This window comes from Oncorhynchus tshawytscha, linkage group LG21, assembly GCF_018296145.1.
Source record: "Oncorhynchus tshawytscha isolate Ot180627B linkage group LG21, Otsh_v2.0, whole genome shotgun sequence".
Taxonomy (NCBI): domain Eukaryota; kingdom Metazoa; phylum Chordata; class Actinopteri; order Salmoniformes; family Salmonidae; genus Oncorhynchus; species Oncorhynchus tshawytscha.
The window spans coordinates 3,390,343-3,412,276 of NC_056449.1; the positions used below are offsets into that span (position 1 = coordinate 3,390,343).

General features: G+C 44.2%; 1 protein-coding gene across 1 annotated transcript in view; it reads left to right on the forward strand.

Moving 5' to 3' along the window:
- Positions 1–21,934, forward strand: part of LOC112220728 (kelch-like protein 3) — a 33,552-nt gene that overhangs the window by 9,317 nt on the left and 2,301 nt on the right. Inside the window, 10 exon segments of the mRNA XM_024382583.2 lie at positions 312–428; positions 645–794; positions 923–1,040; positions 12,299–12,469; positions 12,472–12,495; positions 12,828–12,929; positions 13,170–13,298; positions 21,128–21,268; positions 21,373–21,516; positions 21,629–21,934. The exon segment at positions 21,629–21,934 is cut by the window's right edge and continues 2,301 nt beyond it. Of these exon segments, the coding sequence (XP_024238351.2) occupies positions 312–428; positions 645–794; positions 923–1,040; positions 12,299–12,469; positions 12,472–12,495; positions 12,828–12,929; positions 13,170–13,298; positions 21,128–21,268; positions 21,373–21,516; positions 21,629–21,657 (1,125 nt within the window). The 3' untranslated portion in view covers positions 21,658–21,934.

The following is a 21,934-nucleotide window of genomic DNA, read 5'->3' on the forward strand; positions in this document are numbered from 1 at the left end:
TGCCAGTGCTGACCAACCCACTCCAGGCCTCATGCTCCACTTGCTAATGTGCATACAAAGCAAAGCCAACCCACACCAACATGACACCAGCCCTGTTTCTAATGTCTCTGCCCCTGTCTCTTGTCTCTTCAATCACGGTTCTGATCCTATCTATCTTCAGGGAACGGAGCAGGTTGGATGAGCTAGAGAGAGAGAGATATGGCAGATGGCTGTCTGTCTGTGTGTTCAGATAGAGGGGAGTCACAGCACCGGTTAGATCCAGTTCTTGTCCTCCCCCGTAAATGTAATTAACTCTGTGTTCTCTCTCTCAGGTGTTTGAGGCCATGGTTGCATGGATAAAACACAACAAGGAAGCTCGTCTAGAGCACATGCCAAAGCTGATGGAGCACGTTCGTTTGCCACTACTGTCCAGAGATTACCTGGTGCAGGTGGGTCACACTCATCACCACCATTCATCTTGTTTTTTCACGTAGCATTAATAATGAATCAAGCTCCCAAATTCTCCAGCATAGAAATCATACTGTGAGATGTTATATTGTACACATTGTACACAAATATTGTACACATTGTGCTTGTTTCATGTGGCTCTATTGTCTTCCTGTCTGTACTTTGTGTGTGCTCACTGTGCTGTGTCCGTGGAGTAGATAGTGGAGGAGGAGGCCTTGATCAAAAACAACAACATCTGCAAGGACTTCCTGATAGAGGCCATGAAGTACCACCTCCTGCCCTCTGATCAGCGCCACCTGATCAAGACTGACCGTACACGCCCACGCACGCCTATCAGCCTGCCCAAGGTCAGACAACACACATATGCGCGCATATACACACACGTACAGACACACACACACACTGTTATTTATACACACACTGTTACACACACTGTTACGTAGCTAAATAGGAGCCCTCTTGTTGTGTGTGTTAGGTGATGATAGTGGTGGGTGGTCAGGCTCCTAAAGCCATCCGCAGTGTGGAGTGCTATGACTTCAAGGAGGACCGCTGGTACCAGGTTGCTGACCTGCCATCCAGACGCTGTCGAGCAGGTAAACACACTCTGGTCTCTACTACCTCTGAAATTACACACTCCCCTCTGACATTTCTGGTCTGCTGGGGAAACCTAAAAGCCTTTTATTGCAAGGCTATTCAGCTATTGTATTATGGGGGCCAGATTGGAAGAAGGTTATTTACAGGGACATTTTTACATGGGATTACTCTTCCTAAAACCGGTATAAAAACAATGCATTATAATTATAATCTTATAAAGCACTTTTATTTAAATAAAATAAAAATGAACTTAGAGTGAATTTTAAGTGCTTCAAGATTAGCCTAATTCTGTGCATCAAATTGCTTAAACAATGGAACGCATTTGTACTTATAACGCAGTTGACCTGGATCACATTCATTCTTTTTTACTTTCCTGTTCGTTTTACGTACATAACTTCATCTTTTGTTTTCATTTACACACAGAAACCTTTTATGCACAGCATATCTCAGTTGATTAGTTTTTGTGGAGAAGGCTCTCTCCCAGCGCATCAGTAGAGAACAGGTTCCTGTAATAAACTGCACCAGCTCAATGGGGACTTCAACTCATCAAATCTCATTGCAAAGTTAGCTTTCAGTTTGTCTAAAAATGTTGACATTGATCTGTACTGATGATGACTGAATATAGTTGCGCAGTGTAGAGAAATGTAGTGTTTTTTGGGGGCTAAAATCAGAGGAGAAAATAAACTACTTTATATAGAGAAATAAATTATTATTTTTTCAGTCATGTGAATAACTGTTTTATCCCTCCCCTGTAGTCCCAAATGAAGTCCATTCAATTGAATGAAGATGTCACTGAAAACACCCCCATCTGATACGAACTCCTCATCAATCATTTGCTAGACATGTGTTGGCTTTCTTGTGGCGGCAATCATGGAGAAAAGCAAATATCTCCTGCCTAAGCTCACATTTTTTGTAATAAAAAAAAAAAAACCTTTGTTTAACTAGGTAAGTCAGTTAAGAACAAATTCTAATTTACAATGACTGCCTACTCCGGCTAAACCCGGAAGACGCTGGGCCAATTGCGCTATACAGCCTGGTTAGGATGCTCTCATAGGCTGCTCTCTTGAGAATTATTACCTTTTGATGCAAGAAACCTATTTTTTTTCCCCACAGTAGAGCGAAACATTCATAGTGTTAACTAAAGGGAAAAGCTGTGGAACATTGAATGAAGTTTAATGTCATACTTCTTTGCTCAGGCTCATATTTCTTCTGTGCGGCAATCCGAGGGGAGCCGCGCACACGCCCGCAGTTTAGAGGGAACATTGGCCATAACTGAGTCCATAGTGTTTTTTAACTCACTGCTGATTTAAGTGCAAAGCACGTTCTGGTGTATCAGGCAGTGTAGTGATCTCATCTGCGGTGAAAGAGCAGATAGGCGGGCAGACAGACCCTGTACCCCTGTTAGCAGTTCTTATTGGCTGTAACTGCTATGTTGGATGATATTGATTGACAGCACTTAATGGGCGGGACTACAGGAAAACAAAGGTTACGTATGTAATTACGGTTACGTGAGCTATTAGATCACTCCAATATGGTATCCTTCTGCTCGGCAGGGTACATTCTGTTTAAGAATTTCAGATTAGTCACATGTACTGGGTAGTGCTGTGGCTGGCCCCCTTAAACAGCTGCCGCCGCACTACTCCCTCCTCGTGTCCTTTTCTAGACGCCGTAGATCACCGACAAGAGGATTAGAGTGATCCAATAGCTCGCATATCCGTGGTTAGATATGTAACCTTCATTATGTAGCACTATATTGGACATTCCAATCTGGTATCACACATATTAATCGGTGAACTAGGCATGGCCAGACGAGCAAAATCCCGTAGGGCTGAGCTCAGGGCAGTCATGGTTGCCGTGTGCCTCTATCCCCCTCCAGCGAAGTGGAGGCAACACCCAACATCCATCCCGACCTGTTTGCGGCAGCAACATTGACTTGATAGTACCTAGCAAAAGTGCTGGATGCCCATCTGTCCAAATACACTTTGAAAGTAGATGACGCTCGACCCGCATCTAGCAGTGATTGTAAAAAGTGTAAAACCGTTTGTACATCACACGACTCGAGGGTAACATTATGACCCTCACACCAAGTACAGAATATGCCCCACCGCATTTGATATGACACGTTAGTGGAGGAAGCCCTGGCATTCTGCAACTTGTTAACCACTTTGTCCTGAATGCCTAGACTTTCCCAATTTACGCCTCTCAGGGGCCAAGCCCAAAGCTGAAGGCTGCGTGTGTCTGGATGCCAGAGGGTCCCTCGAGCCTGAGAGAGCAGGTCGGGTCTCAGCAGCAGCTGCCATTGGGTCCCAGAGAGGAGGGACAACAGGAGGCTGAACCATGGTCGTCTCGGGAGCATCTTGAACTTGAGCTCCTTTAAACATGGCCGCGCAGGTCCAGGATCGTCCGAAAGCTGCAGTCCTTTTTTCGGCACTATGAAATACCTGAAGTAGAACGCACCCAGCTGTTCTAGTGGCTCTACCTTCTTGATTGTGTCCTTGCTCAGAAGCGAGGCTATCTCCAACCGGCGTGCCACGAGGTGACCCAGATGCCCCTGTAGGAGGGCGTTTGGCATTAGAACTGGAGTTTGTATGCCCCCAGGACTGTGCCCAGTACCCAGGGAGACTCCACCTAAATCTCCCAGTTTGCCCTTTGGGCCTGTGCTTTGCAGCCGTTCATCACTTACTCTTTCAGGTCCTGGTTTGAGGCGAGGCACCTTGCCAATGATCTCCTTGTCAGGGAGGCTGGGGGCAGATGGGGATAAGGAGCCGCTCAGATGGTGCTTCTTCCAGGGCGATAGCCACTCTTGCTAAAAGCTCCCGTGTTGCTTCCTTCACCACCGGGGGTGCCTCTGTAGCAGTGTTCCCAGCTACAGATAGCGCTGTGGACTGGGTCGATCCCTGATGTGCTCGGAACACTGAAGCACTGTCACCCAACTCCAACTCGTCTGTAGCGCGGAGAGAGGGCATCGCCGAATGCCCCATAAAGCATTCACTTCCTCCCGCAGGCTTTTCGCCGTACGTTTGAGGCAGATCAACTCCTCAGCCGTACTAAGTTTGAAGGGGGCCCCCAAAGTGGCCAAAGGGGTGCTGCCGCGACGACTCATCACCTCAGAGGGGGGAATATGGTCTTCAGATGGGTAGTACTGTACTGGGGCCCTCATCCCCTCCAGGCATGTGTTCTCCAAAGGAGGTGCAGAACAAACAACTGTTGGGTTCTCTAACCACTCTCCGTGCGTGATCTAACCCAAGACAGGTCATGCAGGCAGAGTGTGCTTCCCCGTAGGCAGGGGTACCCCACATCTCTCACAATGAAACACAATAATAGTTATTTTGTTTCTCTGTGAAAGTGAAGCCAACAGTGGGATATTACTATGTCTCTATACTGTGCAATACTGTATAAGTCAGATACTATAGACCTACAGTACCAGCCTTAGTGTATGAGACTGAAGGAAAGGAGACGTGAATTGGGTATGAACTGCCTGATCGTGGGAGGAGGGGCAGAGCACACAAACTCACACGTTAGCTCAATCTTTGCTTATACAGTGCATTTGGAAAGTATTCAGACCCCTTGACTTTTTCCACATTTTATTACGTTACAGCCTTATTCTAAAATGTATTAAAGAAATGTTTTGCCTGATCAATCTACACACAATACCCCATAATGACAAAGCGAAAACAGGTTTTACATTTTTTAAATTTGATATATTAAAAATAAAAAACAGAAATACCTTATTTACATAGGTATTCAGACCCTTTGCTTTGAGACTCGAAATTGAGCTCAGGTGCTTCCTGTTTCCATTGATCATCCTTGAGATGTTTCAACAACTTGGAGTCAACCTGTGGTAAATTCAATTGATTGGACATGATTTGGAAAGGCACACACCTGTCCCACAGTTGAGAGTGCATGTCAGAGCAAAAACCAAGCCATGTGGCCAAAGGAATTGTCCTTGGGGCTCTGAGACCGGATTGTGTCGGCACAGATCTGGGGAAGGGTACCAAAACATTTCTGCAGCATTGAAGGTCCCCAAGAACACAGTGGCCTCCATCATTCTTAAATGGAAGAAGTTTGGAACCACCAACACTCTTCCTAGAGCTGGTTGCCTGGACGAACTGAGCAATCTGGGGAGAAGGGCCTTGGTTAGGGAGGTGACAAAGAACACGATGGTCACTCTGACAGAGCTCCAGAGTTCCTCTGTGGAGATGGGAGAATTTTCCAGAAGGACAACGATCTCTGCAGCACTCCACCAATCAGGGCTTTATGGTAGAGTGGCCAGACGGAAGCTGCTCCTCAGTAAAAGGCACATGACAGCCTTGGATGTGCTTGGAGTTTTCCAAAAGGTTCTTAAAGGACTCTGATCATGAGAAACAAGATTCTCTAGTCTGATGGAACCAAGATTGAACTCTTTGGCCTGAAAGCCAAGTGTAAAGTCTGGAGGAAACCTGGCACCAACCCTACGGTGAAGCATGGTGGTCGCAGCATCATGCTGTGGGGATATTTTTCAGCTGCAGGGATTTGGGAGACTAGTCAGGATCGAGGGAAAGATGAACGGAGCAAGTACAGAGAGATCCCTGATGAAACTCTGCTCCAGAGCACTCAGGACCTCGGACTGGGGTGCAGGTTCACCTTCCAACAGGACAACGACCCTAAGGACACAGTCAAGACAACTCAGGATTGGCTTCGAGACAAGTCTTTGAATGTCCTTGAGTGGCCCGGCTAGAGACCGGACGTGAACTCGATTGAACATCTCTGGAGAGACCTGAAAATAGCTGTGCAGCGATGCTCCCAATCCCAACCTGAGCTTGAGAGGATCTGCAGAGAAGAATGTGAGAAACTTCCCAAATACAGGTGTGCCAAGCTTGTAGCGTCATACCCAAGAAGACTCGAGGCTGTAATCGCTGCCAAAGGTGCTTCAACAAAGTTCTGAGTAAAGGGTCTGAATACTTATGTTAATGTGATATTTCAGTTCAGAATATTTTATATATTTGCTAAAATGTATAAAAATATATTTTTGCTTTGGTATTGTGTGTAGACTGATGAGGGAAAAAATGTTTTCATACATTTTAGAATAATGTAATGTAACAAAATGTGGAAAAAGTCAAGGGGTCTGAATACTTTCCGAATGCACTGTACGTGTGAGTCGGCTGTAACTCACGCCACGTTAGTTTATTGTACTATACGTGGGGGTGTTGTCAGGATGTTAAGAGTGTGCTTAGTCCTGCAGTGGTCTCCTCTTGTTAAGCTAGCTACTGCATAGTTCGTTCACTGTGGAACACACAAGAGTCTAGGCAAGATGGCTGCTCCCTGTGAGGGAGAAGTGTGGTGTACCTAGGGACACGTGACTCATTCTCCGGGGAGAACTGCAAGCCCGCCAGAGCGAAACATACACAGACTCCCGATCCTGCGGGGTTAGGTGTGGTCCCCAAGCCCGAAGGCTCCACCGGGAGGGTTCCAGTGGACAGACAAGACACAGAACTAGGACAAACCCTCAGCTCCGTAATACTGGTTGACCAAACCGGGTATCGCCCAGGTTGGTACAGTAGTTGCTCCACTAAAAGTTGTGTGATTATGCTGTGGGATTTAGAGGTAATTTGTGGTTTAGTACAGTACCCTGTGTCACCACTTCATTGCTCCAGACCAGCGCAAGGGGGAGTTAGAGCACTGATCATGCTTTTGGGTCCTACTGAGTCACTAACTGACAATGAATGGGTGACATAAACCTAAATAGAAACTGGTAATTGTGCACGACTTCGGTATTACTTACTAAAACTGTTGTTACACTAAGGTTTTTATTTTATTTAGTTAGGATTATTTTGCTCTTACTGTAGTAGTGTAGGCTACTCCTGACCAGTCACGCTGTACAGCTCCTGAGTCGCGCAACGGTCTAAGACACTGCATAGCAGTGCAAGCTGTGTTGCTACAGATGCTGGTTCAATACCCGTGCCATCCTTGTCCAGTAGACTCAAGCTGTAGTTTTTTGGTTTCTGTCCCTCTAAAAACTGAAATAAATTATTCCAAATAATAAGTTAGTCACAATGTCTCACCCCATGTTCAAGAATGGCCTTTTTCTTGCTCATTTTATGTTATTTGAAAATGAAATCATCTCCCAAATATTATTTTTTAAACAAAGCGATTTATTATCATTCGTTTAGAATTTTATAAAAGCTCATTGGACATTCACACAGATATATTATTAACCATGTTATTAGCAGGACAATATATGTTGGTCCTGGAACCACTGCTTTTAATCAGGGCAAGGTGTCTGGTAACATGACTGAATACAAACAGTGCAGCTATTCCCTCCGCAAGGCTATCAAACAAGCTAAGCGCCAGTACAGAGACAAAGTAGAATCTCAATTCAACGGCTCAGACACAAGAGGTATGTATGTCAATCACGGACTACAGGAAGAAACCCAGCCCAGTCACGGACCAGGATGTCTTGCTCCCAGGCAGACTAAATAACTTTTTTGCCCGCTTTGAGGACAATACAGTGCCACTGACACGGCCTGCAACGGAAACATGCGGTCTCTCCTTCACTGCAGCCGAAGTGAGTAAGACATTTAAACGTGTTAACCCTCGCAAGGCTGCAGGCCCAGACGGCATCCCCAGCCGCGCCCTAAGAGCATGCGCAGACCAGCTGGCCGGTGTGTTTACGGACATATTCAATCAATCCCTATACCAGTCTGCTGTTCCCACATGCTTCAAGAGGGCCACCATTGTTCCTGTTCCCAAGAAAGCTAAGGTAACTGAGCTAAACGACTACCGCCCCGTAGCACTCACATCCGTCATCATGAAGTGCTTTGAGAGACTAGTCAAGGACCATATCACCTCCACCCTACCTGACACCCTTGACCCACTCCAATTTGCTTACCGCCCAAATAGGTCCACAGACGATGCAATCTCAACCACACTGCACACTGCCCTAACCCATCTGGACAAGAGGAATACCTATGTGAGAATGCTGTTCATCGACTACAGCTCGGCATTCAACACCATAGTACCCTCCAAGCTCGTCATCAAGCTCGAGACCCTGGGTCTCGACCCCGCCCTGTGCAACTGGGTACTGGACTTCCTGACGGGCCGCCCCCAGGTGGTGAGGGTAGGCAACAACATCTCCTCCCCGCTGATCCTCAACACTGGGGCCCCACAAGGGTGCGTTCTGAGCCCTCTCCTGTACTCCCTGTTCACCCACGACTGCGTGGCCATGCACGCCTCCAACTCAATCATCAAGTTTGCGGACGACACAACAGTGGTAGGCTTGATTACCAACAACGACGAGACGGCCTACAGGGAGGAGGTGAGGGCCCTCGGAGTGTGGTGTCAGGAAAATAACCTCACACTCAACGTCAACAAAACTAAGGAGATGATTGTGGACTTCAGGAAACAGCAGAGGGAACACCCCCATCCACATCGATGGAACAGTAGTGGAGAGGGTAGCAAGTTTTAAGTTCCTCGGCATACACATCACAGACAAACTGAATTGGTCCACTCACACAGACAGCATCGTGAGGAAGGCGCAGCAGCGCCTCTTCAACCTCAGGAGGCTGAAGAAATTCGGCTTGTCACCAAAAGCACTCACAAACTTCTACAGATGCACAATCGAGAGCATCCTGGCGGGCTGTATCACCGCCTGGTATGGCAACTGCACCGCCCTCAACCGTAAGGCTCTCCAGAGGGTAGTGAGGTCTGCACAACGCATCACCGGGGCAAACTACCTGCCCTCCAGGACACCTACACCACCCGATGCTACAGGAAGGCCATAAAGATCATCAAGGACATCAACCACCCGAGCCACTGCCTGTTCACCCCGCTGCCATCCAGAAGGCGAGGTCAGTACAGGTGCATCAAAGCTGGGACCGAGAGACTGAAAAACAGCTTCTATCTCAAGGCCATCAGACTGTTAAACAGCCACCACTAACATTGAGTGGCTACTGCCAACACACTGTCAATGACACTGACTCTACTCCAGCCACTTTAATCATGGGAATTGATGGGAAATGATGTAAATATATCACTAGCCACTTTAAACAATGCTACCTTATATAATGTTACTTACCCTACATTGTTCATCTCATATGCATACGTTGATACTGTACTCTATATCATCGACTGCATCCTTATGTAATACATGTATCACTAGCCACTTTAACTATGCCACTTGGTTTACATACTTATCTCATATGTATATACTGTACTCGATATCATCTACTGTATCTTGCCTATGCTGCTCTGTACCATCACTCATTCATATATCCTTATGTACATATTCTTTATCCCCTTACACTGTGTATGACAGTAGTTTTTTTTGGAATTGTTAGTTAGATTACTTGCTCGTTATTACTGCATTGTCGGAACTAGAAGCACAAGCATTTCGCTACACTCGCATTAACATCTGCTAACCATGTGTATGTGGCAAATAAAATTTGATTTGATTTGATTTGGCTCCCGAGTGGAGCACAATGGGATTGCCTTGCAGTTCTCCAGCTGTATCCACTGAAAGCCCGCAAGGTTCAAGGCACGAGGGCAGATGGCACTGGATGGGCCGCAGAGCCGGGCCCATGGGGAAGGGAGGGGGTGGGGGTGGGGGGTGATGGACCCCCCACACTGGCAACACTTTAAGGGGCATTGCACTAATAATGGCGTTGACTAGGGAAACGTTCCTGCTGTTCTTTTCTTAGTGCCAGTCTGCACGTTCAAACTATAACAGTGTAACTAATAATGGCATTTTTATACTTTCGTTAATAAAATAATTATAAAAATATTATTTCAAAATGCCAATGTTTATTTAGTGGATCCATAAGAAAATACTATGGGAATAAATATCACTGAATTACAGAAATATCCTCCAGTGCTCTAAATATATTATTGTCAGAGAGACGTCATCATTTTTCAATATACTGTAGGCCTACCGTAGGCAACTTGAGTCTCATCAGTGTTGAGTAATGTGGTGTAGGTCTTATTTATTTAAAGAGCATATTGAAGTTAGAAGCAGTAGGATTTGAAGCAATAGCCTACAACTATTCTTTGCAATGTTATGCACTGCTCTGAGACAAGCACGGGGACTGGTCTTGATAAATCAATTAGATTTTTATTTTCACTGAATCTCTGTTTGGGTATTGGTTAGACTTGAATTAGGATATTATAGTGTAATCTTTATTTAACTAGGCAAGTCGGTTAAGAACAAATTCTTATTTACAGGGACAGCCTATTCCTAACTCCCCATCAGAGAATTGAACCCCGATCTCCCGCATGCCCACATGATATGAGGATTCTTTAGCTAAATAGCCCAGTACTGTACACCCAACCGTCACGTTGTACAGCGCCATATTTTCCATTCCATCCTAACGGAAACACAGAGGGTTTTTCTTGGTAAAGAAACACCATAATATTAATCTAATTAATTAAGCAACATTTCTTAATCAGTCCCATATACTATATTCTTACAAAAAAAAGGTTTTAAATTCTCCAGTACAGCCACTATTGAAGGCTATCAAATATGCTTTTCAAAGATGCCCTCTGGTGGTCAAACTAGCATTAATGGTACCAGTGGTTCACACTTAAATAACGTGTCATAGAATTCTGCGGCACTATGCCGCAGTACGCTGCAACTTTTAAAGGACGAACCACTGTCACAAGTAAAGTCTTAAGGCTAGGGGGCATTATTTTGACGTCCGGATGAAAAGTGTGCCCAAAGTAAACTGCCTGTTACTAGGATAAAGTAAACTGCCTGTTACTAAGCTAGGATATGCATATAATTGATAGATTTGGATAGAAAACACTCTAAAGTTTCTAAAACTGTTAAAATAATGTCTGCGAGTATAACAGAACTGATTTGGCAGGCAAAACCCCGAGGACAAACCATCCAGGGGAAAATAAAAAATTGAGGTCATAGGATTTCCCAATGGTTTTCTATGGGAAACCCTATTTATGAGAAACCTGGTTGCAGTTCCCATGGCTTCCACTAGATGTCAACAGTCTTTAGAAATTGGTCGATGTTTTTCTTTTGAGAAATGAAGAAGTAGTGCTATTCATTCCATGTGTCACTCTGAAGGTCCCTACTATTTTGGTGTGCGTGAACAGGAACGTGCTCCGTGTTATTTTTCTTCGGTATTGGAAACAGATTATCCCGTCTTGAATTTGATCAATTATTTACTTTTTAGGATACCTGAGGTTGGATTAGGAACGTTTTTTGAAAGTTTATAGGTAACTTATTAGACACTTTGTAGTCATGTTGGGTGAGTTGGAACCGGTGTATTTCTGAATTAAACGCGCCAAATAAATTGACATTTTGGGAACATTTATCGAACAAAACGACCATTCATTGTGTCACTGAGACATTTGGGATTGCAAAAAGAAGAAGATCTTCAAAGGTAAGGCATTTATTATATAGTTATTTCTGACTTTTGTGTCGCACCTTTGTGTCGCAAATGATTTTCATGTGCTTGTATGCGGGGCGCTGTCCTCAGATAATCGCATGGTCTGCTTTCGCCGTAAAGCCTTTTTGAAATCTGACACAGCGGCTGGATTAAGTTAAGCTTTATTTTGATGTATTACACTTATATTTTCGTGAATGTTGAATATTGATATTCCTGTAGTTTGAATTTGGCGCCCTGCAATTTCACTGGATGTTGTCAAATCGATCCTGCTAACGGGATTGGCGCGTGAAGGGATCACTAAGAGGCTAAATACAAGGACAAAACCCAAACGAGATGGCACAAGCCAAACTGAGTGGGGGGACTACAAAGCACCTTGATGGAGAGGCTAGCTGCTCCAAGTTATTGAATAGCTGTGGGTATACTTCTGCCCTTATAGACTCTAACATAGAGCCCTTACCAAGCTAATCATCTTTGGAATGAGCCGAGAAAAGAAAGAGGTGGGAGTAGTGCGGCGGCAGCTATTTAAGGGGGTCACCCGCTGCACTACCCGGTTCACGGGACTAATCTGAAATTCTTACTCAGAATGTATCCTGCCGAGCAGAAGGATACAAAATTAGAGTAATCCAATATAGTGATGCATAACAGATTCTTCCATTTGGAGAATATTGAACTAGGGCTCTTTTTGGAACTAAACATGGCCCTTTTCTCGTTGATTCTTTTTTATTCATGTTCAGAATTGATCAAAGGGCCATTTTAAAATTGATAAATGGACCAGATCCGGCCCACGGGCCGCCAATTGAATAGGCCTGCTTTAATGTATGCACTAATAGGCAGGGATTAGAGATTTATGCCAATATCTTTCTCTTTCTCTCTCTCTCTATCAGGTGTGGTGTTCATGGCAGGGAGGGTGTATGCGGTGGGAGGCTTCAACGGCTCGTTGCGAGTCAGGACGGTGGATGTGTATGACGGGGTGAGGGACCAGTGGACTACAGTTCCCAGCATGCAAGAGCGACGCAGCACCCTTGGGTCGGCCGTGCTGGGGGACCTGCTCTATGCCGTGGGGGCTTCGACGGGAGCACAGGTACCTATTCTTAACCCCCCCCCTTTTTTTTTTGTCACCACTGTCCCAAGATTTGTGTGTTTTCTAAGTGTTCCAGCAGGCCTTTGAGGGGCAGCTGAGTGTGTTACAGTGTGACTAAATGGAGCAGGGCGCAGTAGTGCCTCCAGAATTAATGTCTAGATTGTATGGTTAGACACAGTGGTGATGTCACCCCAACCGCATCTGATTATACTGATACACTGGAGCAGAGAGGAGAGAGCATTAGTGTTGGGCCTCATTTCATTTGAGTATTGTGTCCTGCTTTCAGTACATTAGAGCTTTCTCCTCTCCCTCCTTCCCTCCCTCCATCTCAGGCCTGTCGTCAGTGGAGGCCTACAACTACAAGACCAATGAGTGGATGTTTGTTGCTCCCATGAACACGAGACGCAGCAGCGTCGGAGTGGGAGTGGTAGATGGTAAGAGAAGAACAGTGTGTGTGTGTATCAACAGTGCTATTTGTGAACTTCTCATTTTGTCTGTCTACAGTATATCAGTGTGTGTGAGTGCTTCAGTGTCTATATAGAGCTTCTGTGTGTATCTGTGCTTGTGTATTTATCAGTGGGGGTGTTGTGTTTCTGGCAGTGGGTGTCCATTCAGCATCTCTTTGTACGTGTTCCTTGTTGTATTCCTCAGTGGGTGTGTGTTGTGTTGTACAGGGAAGCTGTATGCGGTGGGCGGCTACGATGGGGCGTCGCGCCAGTGTCTCAGCACGGTGGAGGAGTACAACCCAGTCAGTAACCAGTGGGGCTACATGGCTGACATGAGCACCAGACGTAGCGGAGCAGGTACAGACCAGACCTCAGCATCAACAACCCTCTCTTGTCCTCCTCACAGACACAACAGTAGCTTCTGTCTCGGGAAGTATGCAGTGCCACCTCTCAGTGGCCTACATACACACTGCACTCCACAGGAGGCATCTCATATTAATGGCTGGAAGGGAGCGAATGGATTGACATCAAACACGTGTTTTGATGTATTTGATACAATTCCGCTCAAGCCATTACCATGAGCCCATCCTCCCCAATTAAGGTGCCACCAACCTCCTGTGCTACACTCGCATCATCAGTGTCCACAGAGAAAACATAAGCTATGGGAGTGTTGTGACTTTAAGTCCAGGGAATCTATGGAATGTGTAATGGAGCTGTACGATATGTGGTATAGGGTTGTATGTATTAGAGGTTAACCGATTTATGAGTTTTCAACGCCGATACCGATTATTGGAGGACCCAAAAAAGCCGATACCGATTTAATCAGCAGATTTTTATATATATATTTGTAATAATGACAATTACAACAATACTGGATGAACATTTTAATTTTAACTTAATATAATACCTAAATAAAATCAATTTAGTCTCAAATAAATAATGAAACATGTTCAATTTGGTTTAAATAATGCAAAAACCCAGTGTTGGAGAAGAAAGTAAAAGTGCAATATGAGCCATGTAAAAAAATTAAATAAAGCTACCGTTTAAGTTCCTTGCTCAGAACATGAGAACGATGAAAGCTGGTGGTTCCTTTTAACATGAGTCTTTAATATTCCCAGTTACGAAGTTTTAGGTTGTAGTTATAGCAATTATAGGACTATTTCTCTATACCATTTGTATTTCATATACCTTTGACTATTGGATGTTCTTATAGGCACTATGGTATTGCCAGCCTAATCTCGGGAGTTGATAGGCTTGAAGTCATAAACAGCGCAATGCTTGAAGCACAGGGAAGAGCTGCTGGCAAACGCAGGAAAGTGCTGTTTGAATGAATGCTTATGAGCCAGCTGCTGCCTACCACCGTTCAGTCAGACTGCTCTATCAAATATCAAATCATAGACTTAATTATAATAAACAGACAGAAATATACGAGCCTTGGGTCATTAATATGGTAAAATCCGGAAACTATCATTTTGAATACAAAACGTTTATTCTTTCAGTGAAATACGGAACCGTTCCGTATTTTATCTAACGGGTGGCATCCCTAAGTCTAAATATTGCTGTTATATTGCACAACCTTCAATGTTATGTCATTATTATGTAAAATTCTGGCAAATGAATTACTGTCTTTGTTAGGAGGAAATGGTTGTCACACAGTGCGCAATGAGCCAGGTGGCCCAAACTGCTGCATATACCCTGACTCTGCTTGCACAGAGCGCAAGAGAAGTGACACAATTTCCCTAGTTAAAATAGATTCATGTTAGCAGGCAATATTAACTAAATATGCAGGTTTAAAAATATATATTTGTGTATTGATTTTAAGAAAGGCATTGGTGTTTATGGTTAGGTACATTGGTGCAACGACAGTGCTTTTTTTCACGAATGCGCTTGTTAAATCATCACCCGTTTGGCGAAGTAGGCTGTGATTCGATGATAAATTAACAGGCACCGCATTGATTATATCCAACGCAGGACAAGCTAGATAAACTAGTAATATCATCAACCATGTGTTACCCGAAAAGTTTGACCCAAGTTAAACAATTTAAAGGCAATGCTACCAAATAATAATTGAGTTACATACACTAATTGACACTAATAACACACACACACACATACACTAATAATTGAGTTACACACACAGTTGACTGTGCCTTCAAACAGCTAGGAAAATTGCATAAAATGATGTCATGGCTTTAGAAGCTTCTGATAGGCTAATTGACATCAATTGGAGGTGTACCTAAGGATGTATTTCAAGCTTCAAACTCAGTGCCTCTTTGCTTGACATCATGGGAAAATAAAAAAAAATCAGTCAAGACCTCAGAAACTAAATTATAGACCTCCACAAATCTGGTTCATCCTCATTCTTAAAATAAAGTAAAGTTTACATACACCTTAGCCAAATACATTTAAACTCAGTTTTTCACAATTCCTGACATTTAATCCTAGTAAAAATTCCCTGTCTTAGTGTATGTAAACTTCTGACCCACTGGAATTGTGATAAAGTGAATTATAAGTGAAATAATCTGTCTGAAATAATTCGTAACAATCGGTATGTATGTATGTATGTATGTATGTATGCATACTCAGCAAAAAAAGAAACGTCCTCTCACTGTCAACTGCTTTTATTTTCAGCATTTTAACATGTATGAACATAAGTTTCAACAACTGAGACATAAACTGAACAATTTCCACAGACATGTGACTAACAGAAATGGAATAATGTGTCCCTGAACAAAAGAGGGGTCAAAATCAAAAGTAACAGTCAGTATCTGGTGTGGCCACCAGCTGCATTATGTACTGCAGTGCATCTCCACCTCATGGACTGCACCAGATTTGCCAGTTCTTGCTGTGAGATGTTACCCCACTCTTCCACCAAGGCACCTGCAAGTTCCCGGACATTTCTGGGGGGAATGGGCCTAACCCTCACCCTCCGATCCAACAGGTCCCAGACATGCTCAATGGGATTGAGATCTGGGCTCTTCGCTGGCCATGGCAGAACATTGACATTCCTGTCTTGCAGGAAATCACACACAGAATTAGCAGTATGGCTGGTGGCATTGTCATGGTGGAGGGGCATGTCAGGATGGGTCTGCAGGAAGGGTACCACATGAGTGAGGAGGATGTCTTCACTGTTATTTCTCCCATCGCACTGCGTTGAGATTTCCTGCAATGACAACAAGCTCAGTCCAATGATGTTGTGACACACCGCCCTAGACCATGACGGACCCTCCACCTCCAAATCGATCCCGTTCCAGAGTACAGGCCTCGGTGTAACGCTCATTCCTTCGACGATAAATGCGAATCGGACCATTACCTCCGGTTGAGACAAAACCTTGACTCGTCAGTGAAGAGCCATTTTTGCCAGTCCTGTCTGGTCCAGCGTGGGTGGGTTTGTGCCCATAGGCAACGTTGTTGCCGGTGATGTCTGGTGAGGACATGCCTTGCAACAGGCCTACAAGCCCTCAGTCCAGCCTCTCTCTGCTTATTGTGGACAGTCTGAGCATTGATGGAGGGATTGTGCGTTCCTGGTGTAACTCGGGCAGTTGTTGTTGCCAACCTATACCTGTCCCGCAGGTGTGATGTTCGGATGTATCGATCCTGTGCAGGTGTTGTTACACGTGATCTGCCACTGCGAGAACGATCAGCTGTCCGTCTTGTCTCCCTGTAGCATTGTCTTAGGCGTCTCACAGTACAGACATTGCAATGTTTTGCCCTGGCCACATCTGCAGTCCTTATGCCTCCTTGCAGCATGCCTAAGGCACGTTCACGCAGATGAGCAGGGACCCTTTGCATCTTTCTTTTGGTGTTTTCAGAGTCAGTAGAAAGGCCTCTTTGGTGTCCTAAGTTTTCATAACTGTGACCTTAATTGCCTACCGTCTGTAAGCTGTCAGTGTCTTAGCGACCGTTCCACAGGTGCATGCTCTTTAATTGTTTATGGTTCATTGAACAAGCATGGGGAACAGTGTTTAAACCCTTTACAATGAAGATCTGTGAAGTTATTTGGATTTTTACCAATTATCTTTGAAAGACAGGGTCCTGAAAAAGAGACGTTTCTTTTTTTGCTGAGTGTATGTGTGTGTGGTATGTATGTACAGTGCCTTGCGAAAGTATTCGGCCCCCTTGAACTTTACGACCTTTTGCCACATTTCAGGCTTCAAACATAAAGATATAAAACTGTATTTTTTTGTGAAGAATCAACAACAAGTGGGACACAATCATGAAGTGGAACGACATTTATTGGATATTTCAAACTTTTTTAACAAATCAAAAACTGAAAAATTGGGCGTGCAAAATTATTCAGCCCCCTTAAGTTAATACTTTGTAGCGCCACCTTTTGCTGCGATTACAGCTGTAAGTCGCTTGGGGTATGTCTCTATCAGTTTTGCACATCGAGAGACTGAAATTTTTTCCCATTCCTCCTTGCAAAACAGCTCGAGCTCAGTGAGGTTGGATGGAGAGCATTTGTCATACATGCATGCATGCATTCAGTTGAAGTCGGAAGTTTACATACATCTTAGCCAAATACATTTAAACTCAGTCCTGACATTTAATCTTAGTAAGAATTCCGTGTCTTAGGTCAGTTAGAATCATCAGTTTATTTTAAGAATGTGAAATGTCAGAATAATTGTAGAGTGCATGATTTATTTAATTTTTTATTTCTTTCATACATCCTCAGTGGGTCAGAAGTTTGCATACACTCAATTATTATTTGGTACCATTGCCTTTAAATTGTTTAACTTGGGTCAAACTTTTCGGGTAACCTTCCTTCCACAAGCTTCCCACAATAAGTTGGGTGATTCTGGCCCATTCCTCCTGACAGAGCTGGTGTAATTGAGTCAGGTTTGTAGACCTTGCTCGCACACGCTTTTTCAGTTCTGCCCACAAATTTTCTATAGGATTGAGGTCAGGGCTTTGTGACGGCCACTCCAATACTTTGACTTTGTTGTCCTTAAGCCATTTTGCCACAACTTTGGAAGTATGCTTGTGGTCATTGTCCATTTGGATAACCCATTTGCGACCACAATTTAACTTCCTGACTGATATCTTGAGATGTTGCTTCAATATATCCACATAAGTTTCCTACCTCATGATGCCATATATTTTGTGAAGTGTACCAGCCCCTCCTGCAGCAAAGCACCCCCACAACATGATGATGCCACCTCTGTGCTTGACGTTTGGGGTGGTGTTCTTCTGCTTGCAAGCCTCCCCCTTTTCCTCCAAAAATAACGACCGTCATTATGGCCAAACAGTTCTATTTTGTTTCCTCAGACCAGAGGATATTTCTCCCAAAAGTACGATTTTTTTTGTCCACGTACAGTTGCAAACTGTAGTCTGGCTTTTTTTATGGTGGTTTTGGAGCAGTGGCTTCTTCCTCGCTGAGCGGCCTTTCAGGTTATGTCGATATAGGACTCGTTTTACTGTGGATATAGAAACTTTTGTGCCTGTTTCCTCCAGCATCTTCACAAGGTCCTTTGCTGTTGTTCTGGGATTGATTTGCACTTTTCGCACCAAACTACGTTCTTCTCTAGGAGACAGAACGCGTCTCCTTCCTGAGCGGTATGACGGCTGCGTGGTCCCATGGTGTTTATATTTGTATACTTATTGTTTGTACAGATGAATGTGGTACCTCCAGGTGTTTGGAAATTGCTCCCAAGGACGAACCAGACTTGTGGAGGTCTACAATCTTTTTTCTGAGGTCTTGGCTGATTTCTTTTGATTTTCCCATGATGTCAAGCAAAGAGGCACTGAGTTTGAAGGTAGGCCTTGAAATACATCCACAGGTACACCTCCAATTGACTCAAATGATGTCAATTAGCATACCAGAGGCTTCTAAAGCTATGCCATCATTTTCTGGAATTTTCCAAGCTGTTTAAAAGCTCAGTCAACTTAGTGTATGTACACTTTTGACCCACTACTCTCTGTCTCTCTTTCTCTCTCTCTTACTCTCTCTCTTACTGTCTCTCTTTCTCTCTCTCTTACTCTCTCTCTTACTCTCTCTTTCTCTCTCTTACTCTCTCTTTCTCTCTCTCTCTCTTACTCTCTCTCTTACTCTCTCTCTTACTCTCTCTCTTTCTCTCTCTTTCTCTCTCTCTCTCTTACTCTCTCTCTTACACTCTTTCTCACTCTCTTACTCTCTCTCTTACTCTCTCAAGTGTTTTTATTTTTTCTGTTTTCTACATTGTAGAATAATATTGAAGATGTCAACACTATGAAATAACACACATGGAATCATGCAGTAACTGTATTTGAGATTCTTCAAAGTAGCTACCCTTTGCCCTGTTGACAGCTTTGCACACTCTTGGCATTCTCTCAAGCAGCTTCATGAGGTAGTCACCTGGAATGCATTTCAATTAACAGGTGTGCCTTGTTAATTTGTATAATTTTTTTTCCCTTAATGCGTTTGAACTTTTGACTGGTACTGTGTGTGTGCATATGAGTTATAATGGGCTTCTAGACCTCAACTAACCTCACACAGTGACATTTACTACCTACAGAGATTCCTGGAAATAGGAAATGTCTTTTAAATCATATTCTCTTGCGATGGTGGCTGTGCGTCTCTCTTTTTCAAGAGCGCCGTTGTGTATTTTCCCTCTCGTTCTGGTAACTTTGGTATTGTGAGAGGGTCTCTGTGTCTCTCAGTCAATGTTGTTGCGAGTGTGAATGAGTCTCCTGTGCTCATTGTGCAGTCTGCTCAGCTGGGCAGAGGAAGTAGCACCAACACAATGCAGCCCCTTGATCCCTGGTGATGCTGCCTGGGTCCATCCAGGACTACACTGCTAACTAACTAGCTGGCAGCAGGAGCAGTGAGGGAACAGCACCACCATATCAATACCTACAACTCAATATTCACCCAATCTGGTTTTAATGCGCTACAAGCAATGTTTTCCCTGCATGAGCATATGTTAAGGTTGGGCGATATTACAATAACGCCGATAATTGACAGCCATCTTCGATGGTGACGACATCGTTATGTTCAATAAGTACGTTATATAGCCTACAGAACGCAAGAGCCAGACAGAGCGAAGAATTCCACCAAAGCAGCTCCAAATGTCTAGTCAGAAAATATTGTTTCTCTGTTAGGCTGTAGGCTGTAGCCTAAACATTTTAAAGCATTTTTTGTTAATAACAGAGACTCCTTAACTATATTGACTAGCTGCTTAATGAAAAATGTAGCCTATATTCTCTTCTCTCTCAATTCGATAGGCTATGAATATGACAGAAGGCTACACTACATCGTTTTATGCATGGATTTCCCCCGATCAAACAATGAATCTAATGGAGTTCTAAGTTATTTGAATAGCCTAAAAACACAAGGTAGCCAGGGGACGAATAATGAGAGAGAAAAAGCTATATCAGTAGCCTGTAGAAAAACCGAATGACAAGTTCAATCAAATTGAAGCTTATTAAGAAAGAAGTTATCTGTGCGGGCCCGGGAAAAACCCTCCATGTGAGGTTGAAAACAAAATGGCCAATAAATTATCCTCCTACTAGGCATATCATACAAGTCATACAGTTATGAACAGTAGCTTACAGTCTAAATATTCTAACCCACGAAGGTGTTGTCCTAAAGTTGTGGCTTTCAAGAGTAACAAGAATTAAAGTCTCTATAGCATAGGCTATTCTCAATCATAGCTTTATGAGAGAGAACAACCCATATTATTTATTTTTCTATTATTTTATGAGGCAAATAAAGCAATTATTATCCAGTTCTGAAGACGGTAGACTACTTCTATCCAGCCCATGATGGAGACCTATAACCTAGCTCACTACGGATAGTCACTACTCCACCAGGTGCGCCCCACACACACACACAACTCTGTTCTTCTCCACCAGAAAGGAATATTAGAAAAGATTTGCTAGTGCTTAGCCTCTGCCCAGGCTTTCATCATAAACTGTTGTCACGATTCGTCCAGTTGCATTCGTATGCATCACAATTTTGTATGGGTACATAATCACGATAGGACAAAGGTTAACATCACCCAACCCTAGTATGCAGCGATCTAAACCGAATGACCACTGAAATGAGATTACTGCCATAGAGGTAGAGGGTGCTGTTCACAAGAGAACTACTGGAGCTGATACTTAGCTCCAGCTTGCGGGTGGACTACAGTTATGGCTGGCGAACATCTGTAGCGTGTTTATGTGTGAAGAGATCTAACTAGACGTGTGTGCGGTGGTGTTTGTAGGTGTTGGGGTGCTGAGCGGGCAGCTGTATGCGGCGGGTGGCCACGACGGGCCCCTGGTGAGGAAGAGTGTGGAGGTGTACGATCCCCCTAGTAACACCTGGAAACAAGTGTGCGACATGAACATGTGTCGGAGGAACGCCGGTAAGTAGCCTAACACACACACACACACTAGAGACCATGAAATGCAGAATATTTGGGCATAGTGTGTGTGCGTGTCTCTAACCTCTTCCCCCGTGTTCGTGCAGGAGTGTGTGCCATAAACGGCCTGCTGTATGTGATCGGAGGAGACGACGGCTCGTGTAACCTCTCCTCAGTGGAGTATTACAACCCTGCCACAGACAAGTGGAGCCTCATCCCCACCAACATGAGCAACGGCCGAAGCTATGCAGGTAACCTTTCACCTTTGACCTTTCATACCCCCTATTCAAATGCTAGTCCATGCATCCAAACTCGGGACCTTCTGATCTGAAGAATGAAGTCCTCTGTTATCTCCCCGTACAGGTGTATCCGTCATAGACAAGCCTTTATGACTATCAGCCCCCGACTACAGGACCCCACAGCCACACGCAGCAGCCAAAGGGAGCCACTCTGATGCGCATACGGACGTCTGATTTCACGGTCAACTCCTTGAACCAACACTAGCTTGACAGGTGGCTCTGAGCATGAGCCTGGGCTGCCATAGAAAGAGAGGAGGAGAGGGAGAAAGAGAGCGGGGGGAACATTGGCTTCCATGGTCAAAGTGACCCCAAGACTCAACAATGCTGCCTCTGAAGCAGAGTGTCTTAAGACTGGATGCCAATGTGTTGG